Source organism: Canis lupus, chromosome 16, assembly GCF_003254725.2.
Source record: "Canis lupus dingo isolate Sandy chromosome 16, ASM325472v2, whole genome shotgun sequence".
Taxonomy (NCBI): Eukaryota; Metazoa; Chordata; class Mammalia; order Carnivora; family Canidae; genus Canis; species Canis lupus.
The window spans coordinates 8232449-8257598 of NC_064258.1; the positions used below are offsets into that span (position 1 = coordinate 8232449).

The 25150-nt window shown below is 35.5% G+C and overlaps 1 protein-coding gene across 9 annotated transcripts in view; it reads left to right on the plus strand.

Moving 5' to 3' along the window:
• BRAF (B-Raf proto-oncogene, serine/threonine kinase) overlaps positions 1-25150 on the plus strand; it is a 179426-nt gene that overhangs the window by 103659 nt on the left and 50617 nt on the right. For 5 of the 9 annotated variants that reach the window (XM_049095216.1, XM_035700231.2, XM_049095218.1 and 2 more), the window contains 7 exons: positions 2341-2444; positions 3279-3381; positions 7707-7855; positions 8789-8908; positions 14025-14184; positions 21524-21560; positions 22920-23039. In XM_049095216.1, the coding sequence (XP_048951173.1) occupies positions 2341-2444; positions 3279-3381; positions 7707-7855; positions 8789-8908; positions 14025-14184; positions 21524-21560; positions 22920-23039 (793 nt within the window). The remainder of the gene's footprint in view (positions 1-2340; positions 2445-3278; positions 3382-7706; positions 7856-8788; positions 8909-14024; positions 14185-21523; positions 21561-22919; positions 23040-25150) is intronic. The other 4 variants (XM_035700227.2, XM_025433893.3, XM_035700228.2 and 1 more) reach the window with 1 other exon arrangement.

A 25150-nucleotide genomic window follows, 5' to 3' on the forward strand; every position in this document is an offset into this window, starting at 1 on the left:
GGGCTCCCTGCATGGAGCCTGCTTCTCCCTCTGCCTGTGTCTCTGCCTCTCTCTCTCTCTCTCTCTCTCTCTGTGACTATCATAAATAAATAAAATCTTTAAAAAAATAAATAAATATAGGGTTGCTAATCAAGAAGTTTTTGCATAAAGTATGCAAAATATAAGTAGCAGAGCCTATCAAAATACAAACAACATTTTTGACAGAAGTGGAACAAATAATCCTAAAATTTGTATGAAACCATGGAAGATCCCCAAATAGCTAAAGGAATCTTGAGAAGGAAGAACAAAGCTGAAGATATCAAATTCTAGAATTCAAGATGTACTGTAAAGCTATAGTAATCATACCATGTATGTAGTACTGGCACAAAAATAGACACGTAGGGCAGCCCCGGTGGCTTAGTGGATTAGCAACACCTTCAGCCCAGGGTGTGATCCTGGAGACCCGGGATTGAGTCCCACATCGGACTCCCTGCATAGAGCCTGCTTCTCCCTCTGCCTGTGTCTCTGCCTCTCTCTCTCTCTCTCTCTCTGTCTCCATGTGTCTCATGAATAAATAAATGAAATCTTTAAAAAAAAAAATAGACATGTAGATCAATGGAACAGAATAGAGAGCCTAGCTATAAGCCCATGTTTATATGGTAAATTAACCTATGACAAAGGATGCAAGCACGAACAATGGGGAAAAGATAGTCTCTTTAATAAATGGTGTTGGGAAAACTGAACAGCTATATGCAAAACAATGAAACTGGACCACTTTCTTATACCATATACAAAAATAAATTCAAAATGGATTAAAGACCTAAGTATAATGCCTGAAACCATAAAACTCCTAGAAGAAACATAGTTTTCATATCATCATTTCATCAAACATATTTGATATCTCCTTAGCTGATCTAGTTCTTCCTCCTCAAGAAAAACAAAAGCAAAAATTATTGGGACTATACCAAAATAAAAGGCTTTTACACAACAAAAGGAACAAGGCAACCTACTGAAGTAAGAGAAGATATTTGCAAATGCTATGTCTGATAAGGGGTTAATATTCACAATACATAAAGAACATACAGCTCAACACCAAAAATTCCAAATAATCTAATTAAAAATTAGGCAGAGGACCTGAATAGATATTTTTCCAAAGTAGACCTACAGATGGCCAACAGACACAGGAAAAGATGTTCAACATTGCTAATCGTTAGGAAAATGCAAATCAAAACCACAGTGAGGGTTGCCTGGCTGGCTCAGTCAGTAGAGTATGTGACTTTTTTTTTTTTTTTTAAGATTTTTAAAATTCATTTATTCATGGGAGACACAGAGAGGCAGAGACACAGGCAGAGGGAGAAGCAGGACTCCCCGTGGGGAGCCCAGTGCGAGGCTCGGTCCCAGGACCCTGGGATCATGACCTGAGCTGAAAGTAAATGCTCAACCACTGAGCCACCCAGGTGCCCTGGGTATGCAACTCTTGATCTTGGGATTGTAACTTAAAAATAAAACCTATTAAAAAAAAAAAGAAAAACAATGAGATAACACCTATGCTGGTCAGAATTGCTAAAATCAAAAGTGTCAGCGAGGATGTAGAATGTAGAGAAAAAAGAGTTACCATATGCTATTGATGAGACTACAAATTGGCACAGTCACTGGAAAACAGTATGGAACTTCCTCAGAAAAATAAAAATAGAAAAACAAACAAAAAACAGAATCCGACCTACAGCTACAGAGATCAAACTAGGGATATTCTATTCCCCAGAAGGGAAGAGAATAGAGGGATAGGCAAAATGGATGAAGGGAAGTAGTAGACGTGGGCTTCCAGTTTTGGAATTAATAAGTCATAAGGATGAAAGGCAAAGGGAGTGTAATCAGTGATATTATTATAATGTTATATGGTGACAGATACTAGCTATACTTGTGAGCATAGAGTATTGTATAGAGAAGTTGTATCATGTGGTATACCTGAAACTGATACGATGTGTGTCAACTATATTCAAATTTAAAAAAATTTTTAAATTGATTTTGCTTTAAATGTTGACATGCTAATTCTTAATGGTGGGTATATAGGAACCGGTTGTCTTTTTATATGTTAAAATATTTCATAATTTTAATAAGCAAAATCAATTTTGCTTTAAGTTGGTGAATAATAGATACTTCAGTCATAATTTTCCTTTAGTATCAAGTTAGCTTTACAAATGATGTTATTATCTGACAGAGTGATCATATGACATTTTAAAGGTATTGTAAAGTATTGACCTTTTTTAAATGTTGTGGAAAAATATATAATTTATTCCCTTTATCTCATATTATATATATATATATATATATATATGGATATATATATATATGATACCATAGGTACCCGCAAGATGTGGAGTTACAGTCCGGGACAGTCTAAAGAAAGCTCTGATGATGAGAGGTCTAATCCCAGAGTGCTGTGCTGTTTACAGAATTCAGGATGGGTATGGTTTGTATGTGATGTGAAATTTTGTTTAAAAAGGAAAAAAAAAACCCTCAGACCTTAAACTTTGGGTTTTCTGTAGCATCTTTACCCAAACCCAAGGTATTGAAATTTAACTTTAGAAAAATATATTAAGTTAGCCTAAAGAAAACCTTGTAGGCCCTTTGAGGAGTGAACATTAGGTATTTTGTGTGATGATAGTGTTATTCTGATGAAATGACTATTTGGAGTCTGAGATTCTTATAATTTTTGAACCATTTAAAATGTGGCTTATTTGAATAATGGACTCTTCCCCCATGCCCATATTTTTAATATAAACTCATAGTTTCACAAAAGGCTTATCAAAATTAATATTTTAAGCTATTTTTCTTTCAGAAAAGTATCTAAAATTGTGCCAGGACCCCCCAAATTTTGAATCCTGTTTTTAAAAAAAATATCCTTTTGGATATTGTTGTCCCTTGAGTACTCTTTTTTTTTTTTTTTTTTTTTAATGGATAGATAAATCCGTAGCTGTGATTCTTTTTTTTTTTTTTTTTTTTGGAGGGGGGACCTTAGGAACAATCAATTTTCTGCTGTTGTAGGTCTTTTCTGGAGCTGGCTTGAAGAAAAGAGTACATCTCTTTACCCTGCTGTTTGTCCAAGAGTGATACATTTATTTGGGGTAAACTTAAAAATTAATTTATTGCCATTTAAATTTCTAACGATGGAAGACTAGGGAGCCAAACCTCCCTCACCATTACTAGCCCCTCAATAACCAATTTTCATGTCTTCAGCATGAGGTATATGAAGATTTTTAGGTGTGATAACCAAGAAAGGCTGTGTCTACACTTTTCAGAGAGAAGAAACCGATTGGCTGGGACACTGATATTTCCTGGCTCACTGGAGAGGAATTGCATGTAGAAGTGTTGGAAAATGTTCCGCTTACCACACACAACTTTGTATGTACTTTTACATTTTTTCCAAATGTCAAAAATGTACAAGTTCTTGCACATGAATTTTTACTTAGGGAATATGAAATATGGATGAATAATTTTGGGGTTGGTATTTTACCTAAGTTGAAAATCCATTCTGTTCTTTAAAAAGCTTATATTTAGGGATCCCTGGGTGGTGTAGCGGTTTAGCGCCTGCCTTTGGCCCAGGGCGTGATCCTGGAGACCCAGGATCGAATCCCATGTCGGGCTCCCAGTGCATGGAGCCTGCTTCTCCCTCTGCCTGTGCCTCTGCCTCTCTCTCTCTCTCTCTCTCTCTGTGTGTGTGTGTGACTATCATAAATTAAAAAAAAAAAAAAAAAAAGCTTATATTTAAATAAAGAGTTTTATTTTCTTCTTAATTTGGAAAAAACAATATATGTTTTTCAATAAAAGGAACTGAAAAGATAATCTGAATAGTACAAAAGTATATCAAGTGTAGTCTTCCAAACTCCTTCTACTTATACAAATGTGTGCTTATACCCGGGAGCCAAGAGCTCTCTCCATTCTCTTTTTCCTCCCTTCCTTTAATTTCCATTTCTTTCCTTAAACCAAAAAAGAACATTCCTGTTCTGTGTGATAGTCTTCATCTTTTAAAAAAGAAAAAAAATGAACAGTGTATCATGGACATCTTTCCACATCAGTACACCTGGTTTCATATTTACAGAGATTGCATAATAGTCCATAAGAACATAAATTCAATATACTTAACCATCCTCTACTAATATAGACATCTAAGTTTTTAAAAAATCTCTCTTGTACGAAGGACTATACAGAATCTTGCATTCATCATAATACACTTGTGTGTTTCTGAAGGATGAGTTAATGGAAGTGAAATAACTCTCCACGAGGACCTCTCCCTTCATCTGGTTTTTGCATTTGCTGGAACCTAGCCTAGGCTAAGTGTCACCAGCATGATAACTGGAACAAGGGTCATCTTTACCTCAGTGATGAGAGTATAGTGCCCAGAGCTTGAGAACCTGCAGAAGCCAGGAGTAGAATGATCTAGAAGACAGGAATGCATTTCTTACTTTCTATCATATATGGAATTTTGAGCATAGTTTATTTTTTCTAGATGGATAGTTATTGCTACCCCTTTGGTATCAGGTGCTCTCCCGTGTGTTTTGGTGATCAGTACAGCTGGACTCCTAAAGCAGATGAATAATGAGCTGATTTCCTTGGGGGTTTGTGCTTTCAGTGCTCCATTAGTGGTGAATAATGGTGAATAATTTGTGCTTCAGTAAGGCATCTTTTCAGTGAGTGTTGTCAATCAGATTTACTATGTAGCAGATAGTTTTGAAATAATGACCCAGCAAGTTCATTACTATAGATTTTTTAATTTGTAGAATTTCAAGTGGATAAATCTGAAGATAATTTTAAGTTTTTAGAAATCCAAAAATGGTAGAGCTTACATTTCATGAAGATTACTATTTTTCTTGGCTAAAAAGTAGTTAAAAGGAGGTAAGAAAACCTAAGTTGTTAACCATAAAATGGTGTTAGAGTAGTGCCTCAGGAAGGTCCTTGCCACAAGAGGATAATGAAAACAAGCTGCAGCCTAGTTCCAGAGTATGGAAATCCTCACAACACAGTTGGAGACCTGCCAGTAAATATTTATTAAGAACTTTCCATTTGCCAACACTGTGTCTGATCTGGGACTATAACAATGAATAAGAAAAACAATATCCCTGCCTTAGAGTAGAGAGAGAGATGTTTTGATAAGAACATTTCATAAACACTCTTAATTACTGTGTATGGATAAAGTACAGTAGATGCACAGAGTAGAAACTCCTAACCTGGGCTTGGAGGAGTCAGGAAGTTTTCCCAAAGGAAGAACTCTCTAAGCTAAGGCCTGATGGATGAGGGAATAGCAGATGGAGTGAAGAGAAGAGAGGAAACAGAAAGCACAGACTACTTTTCAGTTTTGAAAGAATGTCAGGGGGGATGGTATAAAGTTGTAGAGGAGATTGTTATAGTGTAGCAAGAATTATGGTTAGAATAAGAAGAATCCAGCTCCTAGAAGTCCTTGTAAGGCTTGTTAAAGATTTGGACTTCTCTTTAAAAAATTGGAAATTAATTGTAAGCAGGAGAGACGTGATTGGATTTGTGTCTTAGAACAGTTGCTCTGAGTGTCATGTTGAGGCAAGAGTAAATGCATGTGTTCTGCTTAAGAAAGGGAGAGAACTTCTCTCTTTCTCTGTGCTGGGTTTGGTGGCTACTTCAGAAATGCTGCTTATGTCTCCCAGTTTCCTAGAGTCCATTATTAAAAGCAGTTCCTTAGATATTTGCCTACATTCCAGGAGTCCCTGGGAACTGGCAGGGTGAAGGCAGCAGGAAAAGCAGAAAAATAAGAAAGTATACCTTCCTGTACTCACTTGTATTGACAAAGATATATTCCCAGAAACAATTATATGTCACAATTTATTCTCAAATACATTCCCACATTTGCTTCTCCTCATTTCCACTCCTCTCTGTTTTCTTCTCTCTTCCCCTCCTGCACTGTCTGGGTTTTATTTGTTTGTTTTTTTCCTCCTTTACATACACAAACAGTCTGGTACGTAGAGTTTTAGAAGTCAGTAGCAGGAAGAAAGACTGCAAATGAGTAGATGAATGAAAAGAGAAATTAGAGCTTCATGAAACTCAGCAGATTATTAGGTGAGTGAGAAAGGGTTAGTTAGCAAAGAGAATCAAGTGATGATAAATGCTGATTCTTGTGAACATGTTTTGTATTTTTCTGTGCTCTATTTTCTGAGATTCTCTGAGAAATGTAAAAAACGCTTGCTTTGGCAAATACCAGCCACATAAATGTTAAATTACTCTACTATCTTGTATGTCCAAAGACAAACGGAAAAGCCACAAAGCTAAAAAAACAAGGAATTTGGCTTTTATGTCCTCTAGAAAGTGATACATAAACCAAAAGGTGAAGAAAACAAGAGCCACTTTTAAAAATTACCTGAATGTTCTCAAAAAGCTAGAAAGCATGAATTGCCAAGATACCATTTTCTTGATGAGACATTATTTTTAAATAACTTTTTATCCTGTTAAATGCATGTTTATTGTAAAGAGTTTGGTAAGTTGTGGCTATTGAAATCAACCTAACGAATCATGAGAGCAAAGACATATAATAGAAAGTCCTGGTGTACATTATAGTCGGGGTACTGTTAAATGAATATAGGTATGTTCTCGGTCATAATATAACGTGTATTTCTTACTATTGTTCATGATTTAAACTGTCTGGGAAACAGAAATGAATTGAGAATATACACAACAAAGACAAAGGACAAAATAGAGTCACCTGTGCCCTAACCACTCTGAAATAGCCACTGTTAACATTTTGGTATTTTTCTTATGTTTTCTGCTTATTCAAAACAAATACTCTAAAAATAATTTCTGGCTTCAGTAGTTACCAGGATGGAGCCTCCCTAACATGTTTTTGGTTTTTTTTTTTCCCCAGTGTAACCCCTGAGTAGATCATTTGCCTTCTGACCTAGGGTTCTTTCATGGTGCCTTTTAAGTTTCTTGTAGAGCAATGTTCACAAATTTAGATGTTTGGATCCTCTAACAAACTGATAATTTGTAAAAGGTGTTCATATTGATTTTCCTGTCCCTTATCCTAGTTAATTTCTGTTTTAAAGCTCTTTGGTGATTATCTCATTATTACCAAATGGTAACTTTAAGCTACAGTTCCTTACTTTATCAACTGCTGTTACCATTTACCATTTGGTAACTTCTGTTACCAAAGGAAATTAGCTCATTTGTAGCTTTACAATCTTTCTTCTTCCTCCTTCCCCTCCTTCAGGTGATTTTTGGGTTTTTTTGTTGTTGTTGTTGTTGTTGTTGGTTTGTTTTTTGGGCAGGTTCCTGTATTGGATACCTTTGTAACTTTAAATAATATACCATTGTTTCTTATTCTGTCAACACCAGTAAGCATTTCTTAACTCCTTTCCTTGTGCAGTTGTTAAAGTGTGCCCTTACCTTCCGTTCACTCCTACTCCCTCCTTCTGTTTATCATCTCTTTAACTTTCATGGAGTCAAGCTTGAAAATAGTTTCTAGTTTTTTATTAACTTCCCATCTTTTTTGCTTCTTTTTAAATCGTATATTAGGTGGGAGGTAAAAACATATAGTCTATTGTCTTGAACCCCCTGGTTTTCATATTAGTATCTTAGTGTGTAAAACGGTTCTTGTGATATGAACATAATTAAAGATTTGTTATTTTAACCAGGAGAGTAAATAAGTTGATTTCTAAAAAGATTCTTACAAGTTTTTGAAATTCTCTATGATGTTTTCTACTTTGCAGGTACGGAAAACTTTTTTCACCTTAGCATTTTGTGACTTTTGTCGAAAGCTGCTTTTCCAGGGTTTTCGCTGTCAAACATGTGGTTATAAATTTCACCAGCGTTGTAGTACAGAGGTTCCACTGATGTGTGTTAATTATGACCAACTTGAGTAAGTAATCAAAAAAAAAATCTCTTTTCTGTCTACATTTTACTTTTCTTGATGTAAAACTAACTTATCTTAGGGTGTGGGAATTTTCTGTGCAGTAGAATTACAGAGAATTTAGAAAGGATGGCTAGAGAATACTGTGTAGTATAGCCAGTACTACTCTCCCAAACTGTAATTCTGATTCAGCTATACATTTCATTTATGTCTTATATCTTCTTTTAATTAATAAAGATCCCTTGCCCATAGACATCATTTTTAGATGGTTTTGGGAGGAGAATGGGTGTGATTTTAATTAAGTTAACCGTTATATTTTTGGATCACAGATCAGGGATTCTGGTTCTGTCACTATTTTATAAATTATATATATTCTCTCTCTCTTTCTCTCTCCTTCAACCTTCCCTGCCCAGTTTATTTAAAAGTAAGATATAAAATCTTTGTGCCCAATGTATCTCTTTCTAAAATTTCTATTTGCTTTATGCCAGAGTTTCTCTAAGAGTTAAGACTGAGTCTGTTGTAATCTTTTGTTGTTGCTGCTGCTGCTGCTGCTATTAAGGTCTTAAAACTTTTCTTAATCACTTGAGCAAAGAGAATTTAACTCTATGAAGTATATTATAATGACATCATCTAACTGAGATGGTAGATAAATTTTCTTCTAATTCCGTAACCATAAAGCATGATTTACCCCCTCTAATATGTAGAAATTTGCTGTATAGAGAATTAGTTTTAGATTATGAGCTTGCCTCTAAAAGTACAATGTAATTTTTAAAAAATAAGCCTTTAGGCAAAAATACAACTAATTGAATTTAACAATCATTTCTGAAAGTGGAATTTGATCTCAAATATTTCTTTTAACTCTATATGTATTCTGGTGTATGCAGCTTCTGGGTTTTGCACAAGTTAGGTTTGTTTTGTTTTGTTTTTGTTTTTGCCTCACAGTTTGCTGTTTGTCTCCAAGTTCTTTGAACACCACCCAATACCACAGGAGGAGGCCTCCATAGCAGAGACTGCCCTTACGTCTGGATCATCCCCTTCTGCTCCCCCCTCCGATTCTCCTGGGTATGATTTGACTCCTGCTGTTCAATGACAATGCTATTTGAGCTGGTTTCTTTTGGATTTGTTGGTTAATTATAAACCTTTCCAACACTTGGATTATTGAATTAAGGATTTTTCTTTGGGTAACTTATCCCATAGGCAAATATGTACATCCATTTGGTAAGATACCTAAGATTAAAACTAACATAGACTGCTTCTGGACCAGTCTTAAAAAAATCAAGTAATATCATTTAGAGTCCCTGGCTTGTGCTCATCACTGTATTAGGTAATATCAAATATAAAAGTTTATGATTCCTATTTAGAAAAGTAGCATTGACCCATGAGACAATGGCAAACATTTTAAAAATAGTGTATAATTAGTTTGCAAATTCTGACATGGTATTTTAAACAATGTGAGGACATAAATAGTATCATGTATACTATAGACGGGGAATAGTGAGAGTAGTTAATAACATTTAATGAAGATTTGAACTGGACCTTCAAGAATTCAGAATTTTAATGAGCCCAGGGAATAAAAAGCATGGTGATGAATGATGGGATGGTAGGGGGGAAATAGCATAAACAAAGGGAATGGAATGGTAGAGTTGAGAGGTGGTGAACAGAGGCTAATCTTAAGTTGAGACGTAGCATGTATGAGACCAGATTATGAAAAGTGTTGGGTTTCAAGTTGGAATTTAGACTTAATAGAGGTGGGGGGAGTAAAAGTTTTTGAGCAGAGGACTAATCTGGTGAAAATGGTTTTGAAGAAAGAAGCACTACCGGTGATATACAGATAGATTAATGGACAAATATCTAGAGTGAAGAAGGCTAATTCAGATGTTGTTCACAGTGAAGACCATGAGAGGCAATAAAGACTTGAACTGGGATGGTAGCAGTGTGGAGAAGGGATGGGTATATATAAAGTGTAAAGAAAATATTTATAGTGTTTATTAGTTGTGGAGGATAAAGGAGAAAACTGACTTTAAAGATGATCCAGGGATCCCTGGGTGGTGCAGCGGTTTAGCGCCTGCCTTTGGCCCAGGGCGCGATCCTGGAGACCCGGGATCGAATCCCATGTCGGGCTCCCGGTGCATGGAGCCTGCTTCTCCCTCTGCCTGTGTCTCTGCCTCTCTCTCTCTCTCCGTGTGACTATCATAAATAAATTTAAAAAATAAAAAATAAAAATTAAAAAAAAAAAAAAGATGATCCAAAGGCATCATATATTCAAGCTTCATAGTAGGGAAAAAAAGATGATGAATTTAACAGATATTAGTGTTGTGGAGAATTTCTTACATAGGTCTACATACTCTTTCCCTTTTGGATTTGAGGCAGAATAAATTAAGCTGTATTTGGAAGCATGTGGTTTAAAAAAAGTCCTCACATGGCATTCTGTTCTATAATATTCCAGAGATAATTAGTTAAGATCAGAAATATTTATTGTCAGTTTGAACTCTACTTCCTTCCTCTCTTCACAATGTAATGTTATCTTTTCCACCTAGAGACAAAAAAAAAATGGATAATTCCAAGACGTCGAATTTTACAAAACCAACCTTTCTAGAGGTCTCATAGGCTACAAAATCTAGAAAAGATTTGTATTAAGGACTAGATGTTTCTATCTACTTTGGAACACTAGAAAATGGAACCATTAAATTTGGGGTGGGGGCTGCAGTGGTCAGGTTGTAATAGTTATCTGCTCTGGTGGAATCCTTTTATTCCTGCTGTCTTTATTGTTAGTTTTATGCACCTAGGTCGTTCTTAGGCAGGCGCTCAAAGTCTTGTAATTGTTTGTTTTGATTTTTAATTAATCTTTTGGCTATGGCATTTACTCCTGACAGGTTCTGTAAGACCATGATGCCTTTCTAATGGCAGGTCCCAATTCTGTGAGCAGAGTTACAGAACACCACAATGAAATTAACTTGGTCTCTCTGAAGGTTTATAATGGTAATGATCCAGGACAGTTACCTTCCACTGAAGGGATGCTGTCTTAAAATTACAAAACCATTTGCCTATGCCATGAGTATTTTATTTATAACTAAACTGAAGTGTACATTCTGGTCTTGAGCAAATGTTAAGAAAGATGTTCAAACTTTTGTTTTCCTTATGCTTTTATGTCATGTGTCTATATGTGCCTATGAAAAGATAGAAGCCAGTCTTATTCTATACTGCTGTTTCTTTGCATTTTGTTAATAGTCCTTATGACAATTACAGTGGTCATAAAATGCATATAATAATGAATGTAACCAAGACATATTGGGGAAGTGATACATTGACTAATTTTCAAACAAAAGTTAGAGGTACCTCCTTTTCTGCTTTTTAAAAATGCTGTGGAATGTATGAATGTCTGAAAAGTCAACATTTTAAAATTTCCATACTGCTGAACAGAAGTAGTCACTTGGCTTCAAACTCAATATTCTTTAAAAAAAACTTTTAATATTCTAGAGGCACCTGGATGTCTCAATGATTGAGCATGTGCCTTTGGCCCAGGGCGTGATCCCAGGGTCCTGGGATCAAGTCCCACATCAGGCTCCCTGCAGAGAGCCTATTTCTTTCTCTGCCTATGTCTCTGCCTCTCTCTATGTGTCTCTCATGAATAAATTAGAAAAAAAAAAAAAACCTTTTAGTATTCTAGTTAAAAATTAGATCTAAACTAACTAGTAATTTGCCAAAGGGTTTTAGAGGTAAAATTCTTTTTATTTTTAATCTAATACTGTTTTAAAGAGGTTTGCAGCAAGATAAGTAAAGGTATCATCAGGAGAAACCCAGTTTGCTGGCTACCAACATACTTCACAGGGTATAAACTGCCTTGGTCCAGGTAAATACATCCCAGTATGGAAACTGAATTTTATCAATCCCTAGAAATGATGAGTTATTAGAAATACACTGATTTACAGTGACCAGAATTAGAAAAGACTGAATCAGAACTCCAGGTAATTAATTTCCAAGAGAAATAGAGCTGTTATTGTAGACCAAAGTTCTTATGTTGGATGGGCCAGCACTCAGTCTACTTGTAGAAGATATTTATGAGAAACCAAATTATAATCTAAAGATTGCTTTTGTTAAGCATGGGATTAGGACATTACTCAGATGTTTTATGACACCAGGATATAATTACTTAAAGTTTTCTCCAAAGTTACATACTTGCTGTCAAGTCTAGGTAAATTGACTTTATGGGCCAACAGATGCCTTCTACTGGGTAATGGTAGATACCAACTGCCAAATATAGTCTTTCTGATTTTGTGTAACCTCACTTCTTAAATATCCATTCATTTCTTTAGGTAATAAAATTTATCATATCAAATCCCAGTTTTTGTTTTTCCTCCTTCTAGACCAATGCTCTTTGAATATACGTTCTGCTTTGTTATAAACTACATTTTGCGATCATAGTCCAATTCAGTAACTTTCAAAAATGACTTGCTCTCTCTTATGCCTGTACTAGACCGATTATGTTTATTAGACTGCCCTATACAACTGTAGTTAATTCAAGCTTTTTCCACTTCTAAGTCCTAACTCAAATCACGCTATTGACTTGAGACTTTAAATCAGCCTATAGTTTTTTAAAAGTAGATGTATTTTCCAAAACTTTTTTTAAAAACCAATTTTGTCAGGCAGCCCAGGTGGCTCAGTGGTTTACAACCTGTCTTCAGCCCAGGGCGTGATTCTGGAGACCCGGGATCGAGTCCCACATCGGGCTTCCTGCATGGAGCCTGCTTTTCCCTCTTTCTGTGTCTCTGCCCCCCCTTCTCTGTTTCTCTCATGAATAAATAAAATCTTTAAAACAATTTTTTTTGGTAATTTTTTCATTCTTTTACCTGTTCCCAAAATCCCTTAGCAAAAGGCATATGTTGGCTGCCTAAAGCAAAAATAAAGATAGCTCTTTCACAAACTAAAATTTTTTCAATAATTAATAGAATAAAAAGAACAAGTGGAGTGTGGTAATTTTTCTAAAGGCCAGGTCCATCAGTTTTAGCCTGTAATTCTCATTGTATGATACTAAGTATTTAAAGTACATAGTATTATTTTTATTTCAGTTCTAAGTGGACTCCATTAATATGAACAAATGAGCTCAAAATTTCTTTCCCTACCGTTTAGAGCATGCTTCAAAGAGTAAAACTATAAACCGGTCTGGTTCAGATTTTGTTAACATGCTTTATGCAGAACCTTTAAAAAAAAAAAAAAAAAAAGCCTTTTGTCACTATTTGGCTTCTTTGGCTCTTCAAACCTCCTTCTATTCCTTTTTGTACTATATTTACTTCCCATTCCTTTCTAAACTCTGTCCCCTCCCAAAATATCTTTTTACTCCCTCCACAATTGTCTTTCTGGGTGTGTCTTAATAGCCACTAAATAATACAGATTATTACAGAGTTTGCATAAAATGGAATAGAATGATAACCTATCTCTTTAGAGAGGCTGTTAGCACTGTGTCATTCATTGGTCTTGATGGAGCTCACCAAGACAACCATACTTCCTCTATTACGTGATACTCCCTTCCCACTTCCCTTGGATATCCTTTCTGAGGGCATTAGACTCCTCACAGAGGTTTACAATCTTTTCACAGAACTTTATTGTATTCTGTGAGTTCTCGGTTTATTTCAGTGCAGCGAGACATCATAGAATTTGTTATTTACCTACAGTACCAAAATAGATCATTCTGTCACCTATTTTGATGATCTTATCAAAAAGCAATATATATTTTTTTAATTTTTATTTATTTATTTATTCATGAGAGACACACAGAGAGGCAGAGACATAGGCAGAGGGAGAAGCAGGCTCCCTGCAGGGTGCCTGATGCAGGACTTGATCCCAGGACTCTGGGATCATGACCTAAGCCGAAGGCAGACACTCAACTGCTGAGCTACCCAGGCATCCCTCAAAAAGCAATCTTTTAAAAGATTTACTTTAATGCTTAATATATGATTGTCTTGTGTTGCTTAGTTATTGGACATGGTAAACATTTTTGAATATGAGAGATTGACACTATAAAGATTTTTTGGAACGCTTAAAAAACTAAGTATTTGTTAAGCGCAGTTACTCCTGGGTTTTTAATGTTTTATAAGGAAATCTTTATATCATCCTTTTTAAAATGTTATTATCTATATAAAGTTGCCCTGAATCTTATCTTTCAATGACTTGATTTTTCCAGGCCCCCAATTCTGACCAGTCCGTCTCCTTCAAAATCCATTCCAATTCCACAGCCTTTCCGACCAGCAGATGAAGATCATCGAAATCAGTTTGGACAACGAGACCGGTCCTCATCAGCTCCAAATGTGCATATAAACACAATAGAACCCGTCAACATTGATGTAAGCATCCAGCATTATTAGAACTAAAAAAAAAAAAATTGGGTGTATTTATTTTTCTGCTACATCTGTAATACAGATGAGAATTGTGTATCGTAGCTATTATTAGTGATAGACTTTTCCTGAATTACTGATCAGAAAAGCCTGGTCATCTTCTCTTCTGGTATTAAATACTTAACTGGTGCCAAATTGTGAAGTTGTTCTGATATTTTTCCTTACATTTTTTCTGCAAAAGTCTTATGTTCATTTATTTAACAGATAATCCCTTGGCCATTTTATAGTAAATAAGAATACAGTTGCAGGTTTTCAATCTTTATCTTTAAAGATTTTAAGTCTTTATCTAGATTTCAAAAAGTAGAAGATTTTCAATCTTTATCTAGATTTCTAAAAGTAGAACTTTGAGCTAAATAACTCTTAACAACCAGCCATTACTTTATGTACAAGACATGCAAAACTACCTTTTACCTTCCTTACTTTTTCGACTATAACACTGTATTCCATCTTTCTACATATCGTGAATTTTTGTATATTCTTTTTTGTAAAGTTTCTCATTAAGTTTTATTCATTTAAAAAAATGTATCTTATATAATATAATCATCCTGTATTGTAATCTCATCTCTTCAATTAATTTAGGCACCTCCTGGCTGGTCACTCTTGATGTTTTTACTTTTTCAGTTTATTTTGCACACTGTAACTTAATTATGTACCTTAGTGTTGCTTCTTCAATTAGATCTTCTTGGCAGCAGAAACCATTCCTTTTTTTTTTTTTTTTTAAGATTTTATTTATTTATTCATGAGAGACAGAGAGAGGCAGAGACACAGGCAGAGGGAGAAGCAGGCTCCATGCAGGGAGCCTGATGTGGGACTCAATCCCGGGACTCTAAGATCACGGCCTTGGCCAAAGGCAGGCACTAAACTGAACCACCCAGGGATCCCCAGCAGAAACCATTCCTAACATTAGTTCACTTGATACCTATCTTAGAATGAAATACATAGTTGGTCATCAAAAAATATTTGTTTCAGTAAACAGGTTAGAAGAAGAAACAGGAAATTTCCCATATTATAGACCAAAGATCACAAACTTGAAGGGCCAGATAGGATATTTTAGACTTATGGGTCATATGACCTCTAATGACAGCTATTGAATTTTGTCATTGTAGTGTGAAGGCAGCCAGAGAGAACACAGTATAAACAAATGGATGTGGCTTTATTTCCGTAAAACTTTTTTTTTTTTTTCCCGTAAAACTTTATTTACAAAATAATCTGGTAATTGAACTACAGAAGAGAATAATGTGCTCTGCTACCTGAGCTGTGGTGGGCTAGGAATCCCTATCTAGAATTAGGTGTCCTACTCCCAGAATTTGTGCTTTCAAATAAAGAGTATAGGTTATCTTTAATCTCTGTAATAAGCAACAAAACAGGAAACTCACCAAGCTTGTTTGCCTTGGAAAGTAATTATATTAAGAAGGAGTTAAAATCAATCAATTAATTAATTAAAATAAAGTAAAAATAAAATGGAAGTTCGAACTGTTTCCCCAAATAAGCAGGGTACTAGAATTAGTGAGGTGGTTTTTTGTGTGTTAGAAGATAGGAATTCTTCTCATTATATGAGCATTCCTTATGTGAGTCCTCATAGTTATAAGGTTGAGTTAGAGAAGCAAAAATTGTACTAAAAGGAAAATGTTCACTTATTAACAGACTAATGTTAGTCCCCATACAAACATTCTTCCCCATCTAATGCCAGTTTGCATTCCAATCTCCATACATCATTATCCAACATTTCAATGAAAACAATGCAGATTGATTGCAAGTCTGGCAAAAAGAAGAAAGAAAGAAGAGATTTTAAGGGTTTTATGAAGACGAAAAGGGACTTTGGAGAACTACTAAAATTGTAAAAAGCCATTGAAAAAAAGGAATACAGAATTAAATTAGTCTAATTAACAATAGAAAAGATCCACAGAGATGACAATATAATAGGCTCTCCAAATGAAAATAACTTGAGTATTAAAGGATTGATAGAGTACCTTCAGGGAACTGATGAAGCCCTCTAAAATTTTTATAAAGATAGATTTATTTATTTATTTATTTATTTATTTTAGAGAAAGGGGGAGAGGATGGGCAGGGAACTGGGCAGAGACAGAGGGAAACTCTGCTGAGGGGCTTGAAACTAGTTTTTCCTCTAGCTAACAGATCTGAATACAAAGGAAGAAAAAAGTAGAAGAGGGAAATATGGGAATAATGAGATTGTGAAATAAGAAATCAAATCTTACTTCTGAGTTAGATCTATTCTCATTATGTTCAAAATTATAGCTGTGTTACTTTCAATATTAACATCCTGTTAGACTATTTCCCTCTAGACTTTTCCTCTCAGTGTTACCAATGTTCTCTTGTTTTATGAGGCTTGAATATGTCGGTGTCATTTTTATTTATTTATTTTTTTAATTATTTATTTATTTATGATAGTCACAGAGAGAGAGAGGCAGAGACACAGGCAGAGGGAGAAGCAGGCTCCATGCACCGGGAGCCCGATGTGGGATTCGATCCCGGGTCTCCAGGATCGCGCCCTGGGCCAAAGACAGGCGCCAAACCGCTGCGCCACCCAGGGATCCCGGTGTCATTTTTATATTTTGCCTTTTTGTCCTCGTTTTTTAACCAGATAGTCAAAGGGTATCAGTTCTTCCTTTTGATAACTCATCTCCAATTTGTCCTTATTATTTCTACCCTCTGGGCCCATATTTCTTCCCTTGAATTACTTATTACATTAATTTCCTAAATAGATTTCCTGCCATTGGTTTCTCTATCCATTTCTATCCATTCTTTTTTTTTTTTAAGATTTTATTTATTCATAGAGATGCAGGGGAGGGGGGGAGAGGCAGAGACACAGGCAGAGGGAGAAGCAGGCTCCATGCAGGGAGCCTGACGTGGGACTCGATCCCGGGACTCCAGGATCACGCCCTGGGCTGCAGGCGGCGCTAAACCGCTGCGCCACCGGGGCTGCCCTCCATTTCCATTCTTTATGGTACTGTCCTCTGTCATCATCTGTTCCTTGTTCCAAAAATTTCATGGACTTCCCACTGATTATAAGATAATATATAAATTCTTCAGCATATTCATTCAATTTCAGTCATTTCATTCAGCTCCCTCCAATAATTACTTATCATTTATTATTTTAGTAAACAAGATTTTTTTTTTACTTTTTTTTTTTTTGACATGACAATATTGACACTGGAATAGGCATTATGACATAATTGGAAATTAAGGGTAAATTAGTATATGATCTTTGGCCTAAAAGAGGTCAGAGTTTAATGGATGAATCAGACATATAAATAAATAGACACAAAAATATATAGTGGTAATTTATAAAAGAGGGTAAAAAACTTTTACCTTGTTCTATATAGGAATACTTAATAGAGAAAGGACAATATTTAAGTCATATTGTAAAAGATGAATGTGTAGGAGTTGATTGAGCACACTTGGTGAGGGTTTTAGGAAGAAAAGACATTTGTTAAGGAAATAGTATATGCAGAAGTATGGAAGTACCTTTACATTGGATGTAATTAATAGTTGATATTGTAGGAGTTTAGGGCTCAGGAGAAGGGTAGGAAATGGTAGAAGACAAAACTAGATGGGTAGAGTCCATACTCTGCCCGCATACACCCTACCTGTATCTGCTTTAAGGTCTCTGTAGGACCTGGTAGTCGGGAGTTTGAAAATTTTTAAGTGGTAGATAAAGTGGTCAGCTCTATGTTCTGGAAGAATCTTTTGAATTAATGAGATATTTGTAGGCAAGACTGTTAGGAATGATACCGAAAATGGCTACTGTTTATGAATGCTTACTCTATGAGAAGTACTGTACTAAGAGCTTTACATAAATTTTCTTACTCTGTCCCCATAAACAGTCATGGGTTAGTACTATTTTTATTCTTATTTTACTATTGAAAAAATTAGATTTTGAGGAGGTTAAGAAACTTTCCGAGATCACACTACTGATAAATGATTGAAACGGGGTGTAAAATCCGCCCTTTCTTGCTTATTTCTTCTATGTTCTGTAGAGTCATAGATGAAAGAGGTGAAAGAGATGAGGGGTAGAATATAATGCCCAGATTTCTCTGGCTTGGATGTATAGATAGTATCCATTCCAGTCGTTAGGATAGGAAGTACCGATGGAAGAACAGTACTTATAAAAATGAAACTGGTAACTATTATTTTGACGATACTGACATTAAGATATCTGAGGGACTTTACTGGTTTAGAGGTCCAGTAGCAGTTGAATATCTTATATAACCTTGAATAGACATACAGCTTTTGGAGTAATTATCATATTTGTCAGTTAAAATATGAATGTAAATGATACTACTCAAAGAGTTTGTGTAAATTGCTGAGAGGGTAGAATATGCAGCCCCATTGAATATTATTAATATTGAGACAGAGACTGTTGTTCTGTCTCTTTTGTGGTCTCCTCTTCCTAAGTCTAATTTCAGCTAAGTAAGAGAAAGTAGTGTTGCAGAAGCCAACAGGAGAAAAGGGACTTCAGGAATGCTCAAGTAGTTGATGTCAGTTGCCAGTGAGATTCCAATGATAAGGACTGAAAATGACTATTGGACTATGTCATTTTGTCATTGTAACTTCATTAAGACCTGTTTTAGAGGGCTGGTGGAGGAGAGCAAGGCAGGTGAAGATGTGGGTTAAGTGTCAGTTTTGAGAAGCTTGGCTGTAAAGGAATAATGAAGGTGCTGTAGATTAAAGCAGAGTTGAGGGACAGTTTTTAATGTGAGAGTCTTCAGCATATTTGTAACTTGAGGGAAAAAAACAAGTTGAAGAGAGAGGTTGAAAATAGGCAAGATAGGCAATAAGTGATATAGTAAAGTTCCCTTATCGTGGAAACAATGTTCCTCAGAGGCTATATTAAAAGTGGACATAGCTAGAGCTCTGCAGCTCTTTACAGGCTCTATAATCTAGGACACATAACTTAACCTTGAAGCTAGTAGTGTCTACCTCTTACAGTGGATTAAGAATGATTATTATGCCTTGCACATAGTAAGAATTTAGAATTTATAGTTAACATGACTGTGCAAATATAGGTATAAGGACAGAACAGAATTTTTTTGATGGCTTCTGTTTTCTCTTTCATGCTAAATGGAAGAGATACAAGTAAGAAAGGAACTACAGGAGATGAGGAAGAGTTTGAAGTAGCTAGTATTAGAATAATAGAAGATCTTCTTTAACCTAGAATAAATAAGAAGAATGTCAAAGAGCTTTAAGAATGGATTGAGGGACGCCTGGGTGACTCAGTGGTTGAGCATCTGCCTTCGGCTCAGGGCGTGATCCTTGAGTTCTGGGATCGAGTCTCACATCAGGCTTCCTGCATGGATCCTGCTTCTTCCTCTGCCTGTGTCTCTGCCTCTCTCTCTATGTCTCTCATGAATAAATAAAAAATCTTAAAAAAAAAAAAAAAAAAAGAACAGATTCAAAACTGGAAGTATGTGGTGCAGTAAGAGTGGAGAAAGCCAAATAAGAGTGGAGAAAGCCAAAATTGGCTGATCCCTGGTTATGGGGAGTCACAAGTTTGGTGCAGCAAAAAGGAAAGGGATGTGGCCTTTCTGCCTTTGTCTTGTTCTTTCTGTTCAAAAGGTCCTTTGCTTCCCTCTTCCCCCTGCATTCCTATCTATCCCTTAAGCCCCAACTCATAGCTCATCTCTTGAAATGCTTTACCTATGATCAGGTCTTAAAGTTATTTATCCTTTGAACTTGTGTAGCACTAAGAATCTTTTCACACATACTATTTATTTGGCAGTTAACTAAGCATCTTTGGTACCTCTTTTATTGTTTTCTTAAGCTATTTTTCTTGTATCATTTATTTCCGTATGTGCATCTCTTCCACTTAGATTAAAAGCTTTTGGGCAGCCCCGGTGGCTCAGTGGTTTGGCACTGCCTTCTGCCCAGGGCGTGGTTCTAGAGACCCGGGATTTAGTTCTGCGTCAGGCTCCCTGCATGGAGCCTGCTTCTCCCTCTGTCTGTGTTTCTGCCTCTCTCTCTGTGTGTGTTTCTCATGAATAAATAAATAAAATCTTAAAAAAAAAAAAAAAAAAACTCTCAAGAATACAGAAAGTTAGTGATACCACCAGGATTTTATATTTATTGGTAGTCACACAACCCCTAATACCTAGCACGTTGTTTGCTAGATATTAAGAGTATTTATTGGTTATTCTGTTGAAGGCTTTATATAATACATTAAACATGATAGAAATCATCTGTAAAAAATTTACTCTGGGTCTTAGCCTATAAAAGAAAAGTTACATATTTAGAAAGAGCCTTTGAGTCTGTTTAGAGACATTTGTGGCCATTCAGTCCCTTATATTTAAGTTAAACTGGATAAAAACCTAAGTTCTACCTATTAAGGTCCAAATTGCCTTATTGCCAGTAGACTTTTCCCTCCCCACTCCCCAATATTATCTATTGTAAAAAGAATCATAAAGGTAGATTTTAACAAAACTCTTGTTTGAGCCATTTTGATTTTGCTTCTAGTGATTCCTTATACATCTGTATTTTTATAATTGCAATCAATGTACATTTAATTTTATTTTTTATCATACTGTAAATATGTTTCCCAATACAAGCTTCCTAGCTATTTCAGTAGCTGAACAATACTTATTATATTGATGCACCATAATTTACTTAACCCAAATGTCAATAGGTCTATAATAGGGAAATAATTGTTAGTATGATGGATAATGCTGCACTGGACATCTTTGTGCATATCATTTTTTCTTCTGAATTATTTCCTTAGGAATAATTCCCAGAAGTGGAATTATAGGATCGAAGGGTATGAACATTTTATGGCTCTTAATATGTGCCAGAATTTTTTTTTTAAGAATTGGTGCAGCCATTGGTTTTGAATGGGCTGATAGGAATTTCAATATTTGATCAGGACTAATAATCTCTTCAATATAGGATTAGGTTGGCAAGTGCTTCAAAATGTTTATTTTATCATGTTTACCAGCTAACTTCACATTCTTTCTGTTTTGTGAAATCATCATTAGACAGGTATTTTGTTTTTTGTTTTAAGATTTTTTTTATTTATTCATGAGAGACAGAGAGAGAGGCAGAGACACAGGCAGAGGGAGAAGCAGGCTCCATGCAGGGAGCCCAGTGTGGGACTAGATCCCGGGTCTCCAGAATCAGGCCCTGGGCTGAAGGCAGCACTAAACCGCTGAACCACCCTGGCTGCCCTAGATAGGTATTTTGAATTAACCTTTCTGTTAATGTCTAGTGAAAAGTTGAGTGTTGTTATTACTTTCTTACCATATGCTTTGAATAAACATCCATTCCTGTTTGTTTGTAGGACTTGATTAGAGACCAAGGGTTTCGTAGTGATGGAGGTAAGTAGTGATTTCAATTTTAAAAAAACCTCAGAAAAATGCATTTGCTTTGCTGCTTGTCTCCTTTATATTTGCTTCTTTCATGAAACACAGACACAGAGAAAAATGCGTAGAGAAAAGCCCCAAATATTTTTTGGTTTTCTTATTATTTATCATTTATGTCTAATATAATTTTAACTGATTTATAAGATGAATAGAGAAAAAGGATATAAAAGGGAGTCTTACCTGTACTATATAATTTTAAAATGCTGTTATCATCAAAGAGAGAGCCTGAATTATTTTACATGCTTTATGGATTCCTGTCTTCATAACTCAAGACGCTAAATCCAGGAGTCTTCACAGTACCAGTAATATTTAACGATTGTGCTTAGAATCAGTTAAATCCTGATTTTCCTAAATCATTCTTAGGGAGAATCCCTTAGATTGCCTGTCACAAATTTTCAGTTTGTTAGAATTGGCTTTCTAGAAGGATTTGGAATGGACCCTAATAGAAAGCTTTTATGTCCTCTTAATAGTCCAGTAAATTAAATAAGTAAATGAAAAATTGGGTTGAAATTTCTTACAGAATTTTTATCAGATATTCACTCTAGCACTCTGTGAAAATTGGGGACATAAAGCATTGCTTAAGAAAGTACTTTTAAAGTAAGATTACCCCTATATAATGTTTTCCCAGAAATGATATTTGAATCTATCTTGAATATTCCGTCCAGATGGTCTTCCATGCTTACTTTTTAAGCTGTCTTCTAATAAGGAAGACCTGCAAAACCCATTTATCTTATTGAGAGTTAGTCTCTTCACTGTGACCTGCTTTATCTTCAAAATATCTAAGCCCAGACTTAAAGATATTTTATATTGAAAAACATTGTAAAAACTGTCTTTTGTTATGTTTCTGTATACTTGTGAACCTGCCAGAATGATAACCCTACCTTATATATTGGATTTAGTATTCACAGTAGCATGTAGTTTAAAAAGTTGTGGGTTTTTTCCATTTGTTATTCCATAAACCTGCCAATTAATGTTGCTGCCAGTTTGACTTTCATATGTCTTAATAACTGTGGCTTTTGATGATTTTGCCCAGTACATCCAGCATTTAAATGTTGCCGTCATGTTAGCATCACAGAGTTAACTTAGTCATAAAAACTGCCTGCTTAGTACCAAAAATCAAATGGCATTTCTTGTCCTTTTTATGAGTCACTTTATAAAACTCATTTGGATTTTATGAAAACAAGCAGAATTTTTTAGACATCCAGAATGATTTTGTGAAGCAGGCTTCAGCTCATTTACTCCCATGATTTCTTTCAGTTCTTCTGTGTGTCTGTCTTCCTGTGTTTGCCTGCCCCTCTCTTTCTCTTCTAACAGCCCCTTTGAACCACCTGATGCGCTGTCTTCGGAAATGCCAATCCCGGACTCCCAGTCCCCTCCTACATTCTGTCCCCAGTGAAATAGTGTTTGATTTTGAGCCTGGCCCAGTGTTCAGAGGTAGTTGGGCTCTTCTTTCTTGTTTTTACCCAAAGCAAACTAAATATAAACTATAGATACTGTTTGTGCCTCACCCTCACAGTGTGTGTTTGTAAGTGTGAGAGTTTTCAGTACTAAATTTCTGCTTGGCCTGGCTGGAATGCTCTGAATGTGCTTCTCACACATACTACCACAAGCTTTCTGTATGCTATCCTGTTGTAAATTTTTAAAAGCAAGAAAATTCCGAGCTAAGATGTCCCATCTTGTTTTTTGTTATGTGACTTACTTTTTGGTCTTGATAACTTCTTAAACTCAGTGGGTGGCAATAAATTTTATATATATATATGGAGGGAGTTGTCCTTCAATCTGCATTACTTTTATTTTAATCCATTTAGGTGGTAGCCTTCTTGACTATTAATATTTATTACCAATTTGTGTGGTTTTAAAAAACTAAAAATGGAAATCACAATTATGAGATTTTGCTAGACTTTTGGCTTTATTTTTCTGTAATAGCAGTGTTGTTTTTTTAAATGTAGGACATGTACATTTTATATTATATCAAAATTAGGGAGCCTTAAAAAAGGTTTGTAATATATTTGGGGTCCTTCAGCACACTTTAGAAAATTTGAGGGTTGACACTCTCAATTATGCCCTAATACAAGTGGAAAGCTAACAGTATAATTTCACCCTCCTGTTTTATCTTGCCTTACTTTAATTAGTAGTTAAACTGATTTTTAAAGATTTAAAGAATTGGATTTACTGGGTTTTGCTAGTGACTGTAGTGAATGTAGTGGTGGTGTTTCAGATTTTTGCTCTCAGCCAGGCTGTTTCTCATAAAATCCATAGAATGGGCTAGAAGTCCTATGGTGCTGAGTAGTATAACTGAAGTAAGTAGTACAGTACAGTCCTGAGGATTATGAAGCCTGAGCAAGCAGTTTAGGCTTTAGAATGTTGAAAGTTATCATCAGAAATGGATTATGCTCTAGTTACAAACATTCCAGATACCATTTTCTTTTCGAAAATTGCATGTTGGATCATGGAAATTCTACATGATGACACATGTAATATACTAATGATAAAATTCTATACAGTTTTTTTTTTTTTTTTTTAATTTATGATAGTCACAGAGAGAGAGAGAGAGGCAGAGACACAGGCAGAGGGAGAAGCAGGCTCCATGCACCGGGAGCCCGATGTGGGATTCGATCCCGGGTCTCCAGGATCGCACCCTGGGCCAAAGGCAGGGGCCAAACTGCTGCGCCACCCAGGGATCCCAATTCTATACAGTTTTAACATTGAAATGTAGACAGTTGTATCCTTATTCTTTGAAAGATTAGTGATAGCTACCCCCAAATAGTAATCTTCTTTCCAAAAAACAAAGATTCTCTGGAGGTCTTTTTGTTGTATATGCAGATATTACTGGATATCTCAGTTCTACTTAGCTATCTATACTCAGGCCATACTAGGAGTCCTTAGCTTGAACCCCTCTAAATCAGGTAAATGAATTTAGGATTTCTGCTTAGTCAGCATTTGGAAAAGTATGCAGCCCGGCCAGCTGAGTCTACTTTCAGTGTATCCTATGGGCTCACTTGGCTGATAGGATATTTCCATTTGTAGTAACTTGACAGGAGGCCATAACACGCACACGCACTTTGCTCTTCCTTTATATGAGTAGCAGTTTTTCAGAAAGTCTTGAGAAACCTGCTTGGCTTTGTTTACTTTAACTTTGTTATACAAGTAATAAATAATTTTTGTTTAGTGGGATAGGAAACCAGGAACCAGTGAACTGAGCAATATTTCTAACTATTTGTTAAATAGTATATAGTTAAATAGTAATAGGATTTTTAAAGTTTTAGTGGCTAAAATGATAGAGCCAGATATTTTTAACATTAAGGCCATTTTTATTATATGTTTACTTTTGGGAGTTTCCATCTGTTTTTATGTCGATTGGCTGTTTAGGTGACACAAAATAGTTATACGCTTTTTTTAAATACATATAAGCTTTTAAATTGATTTCACTTTTTTTAATCAAAGAAACAAAAACTTGGGAGTATTGTTTCAGTATTCCTCTCTTAGTTTAGAAGCATTATTTTTATTCTGGACTCTGTACTAATCAGTAAAGTTTGTATCTGTAA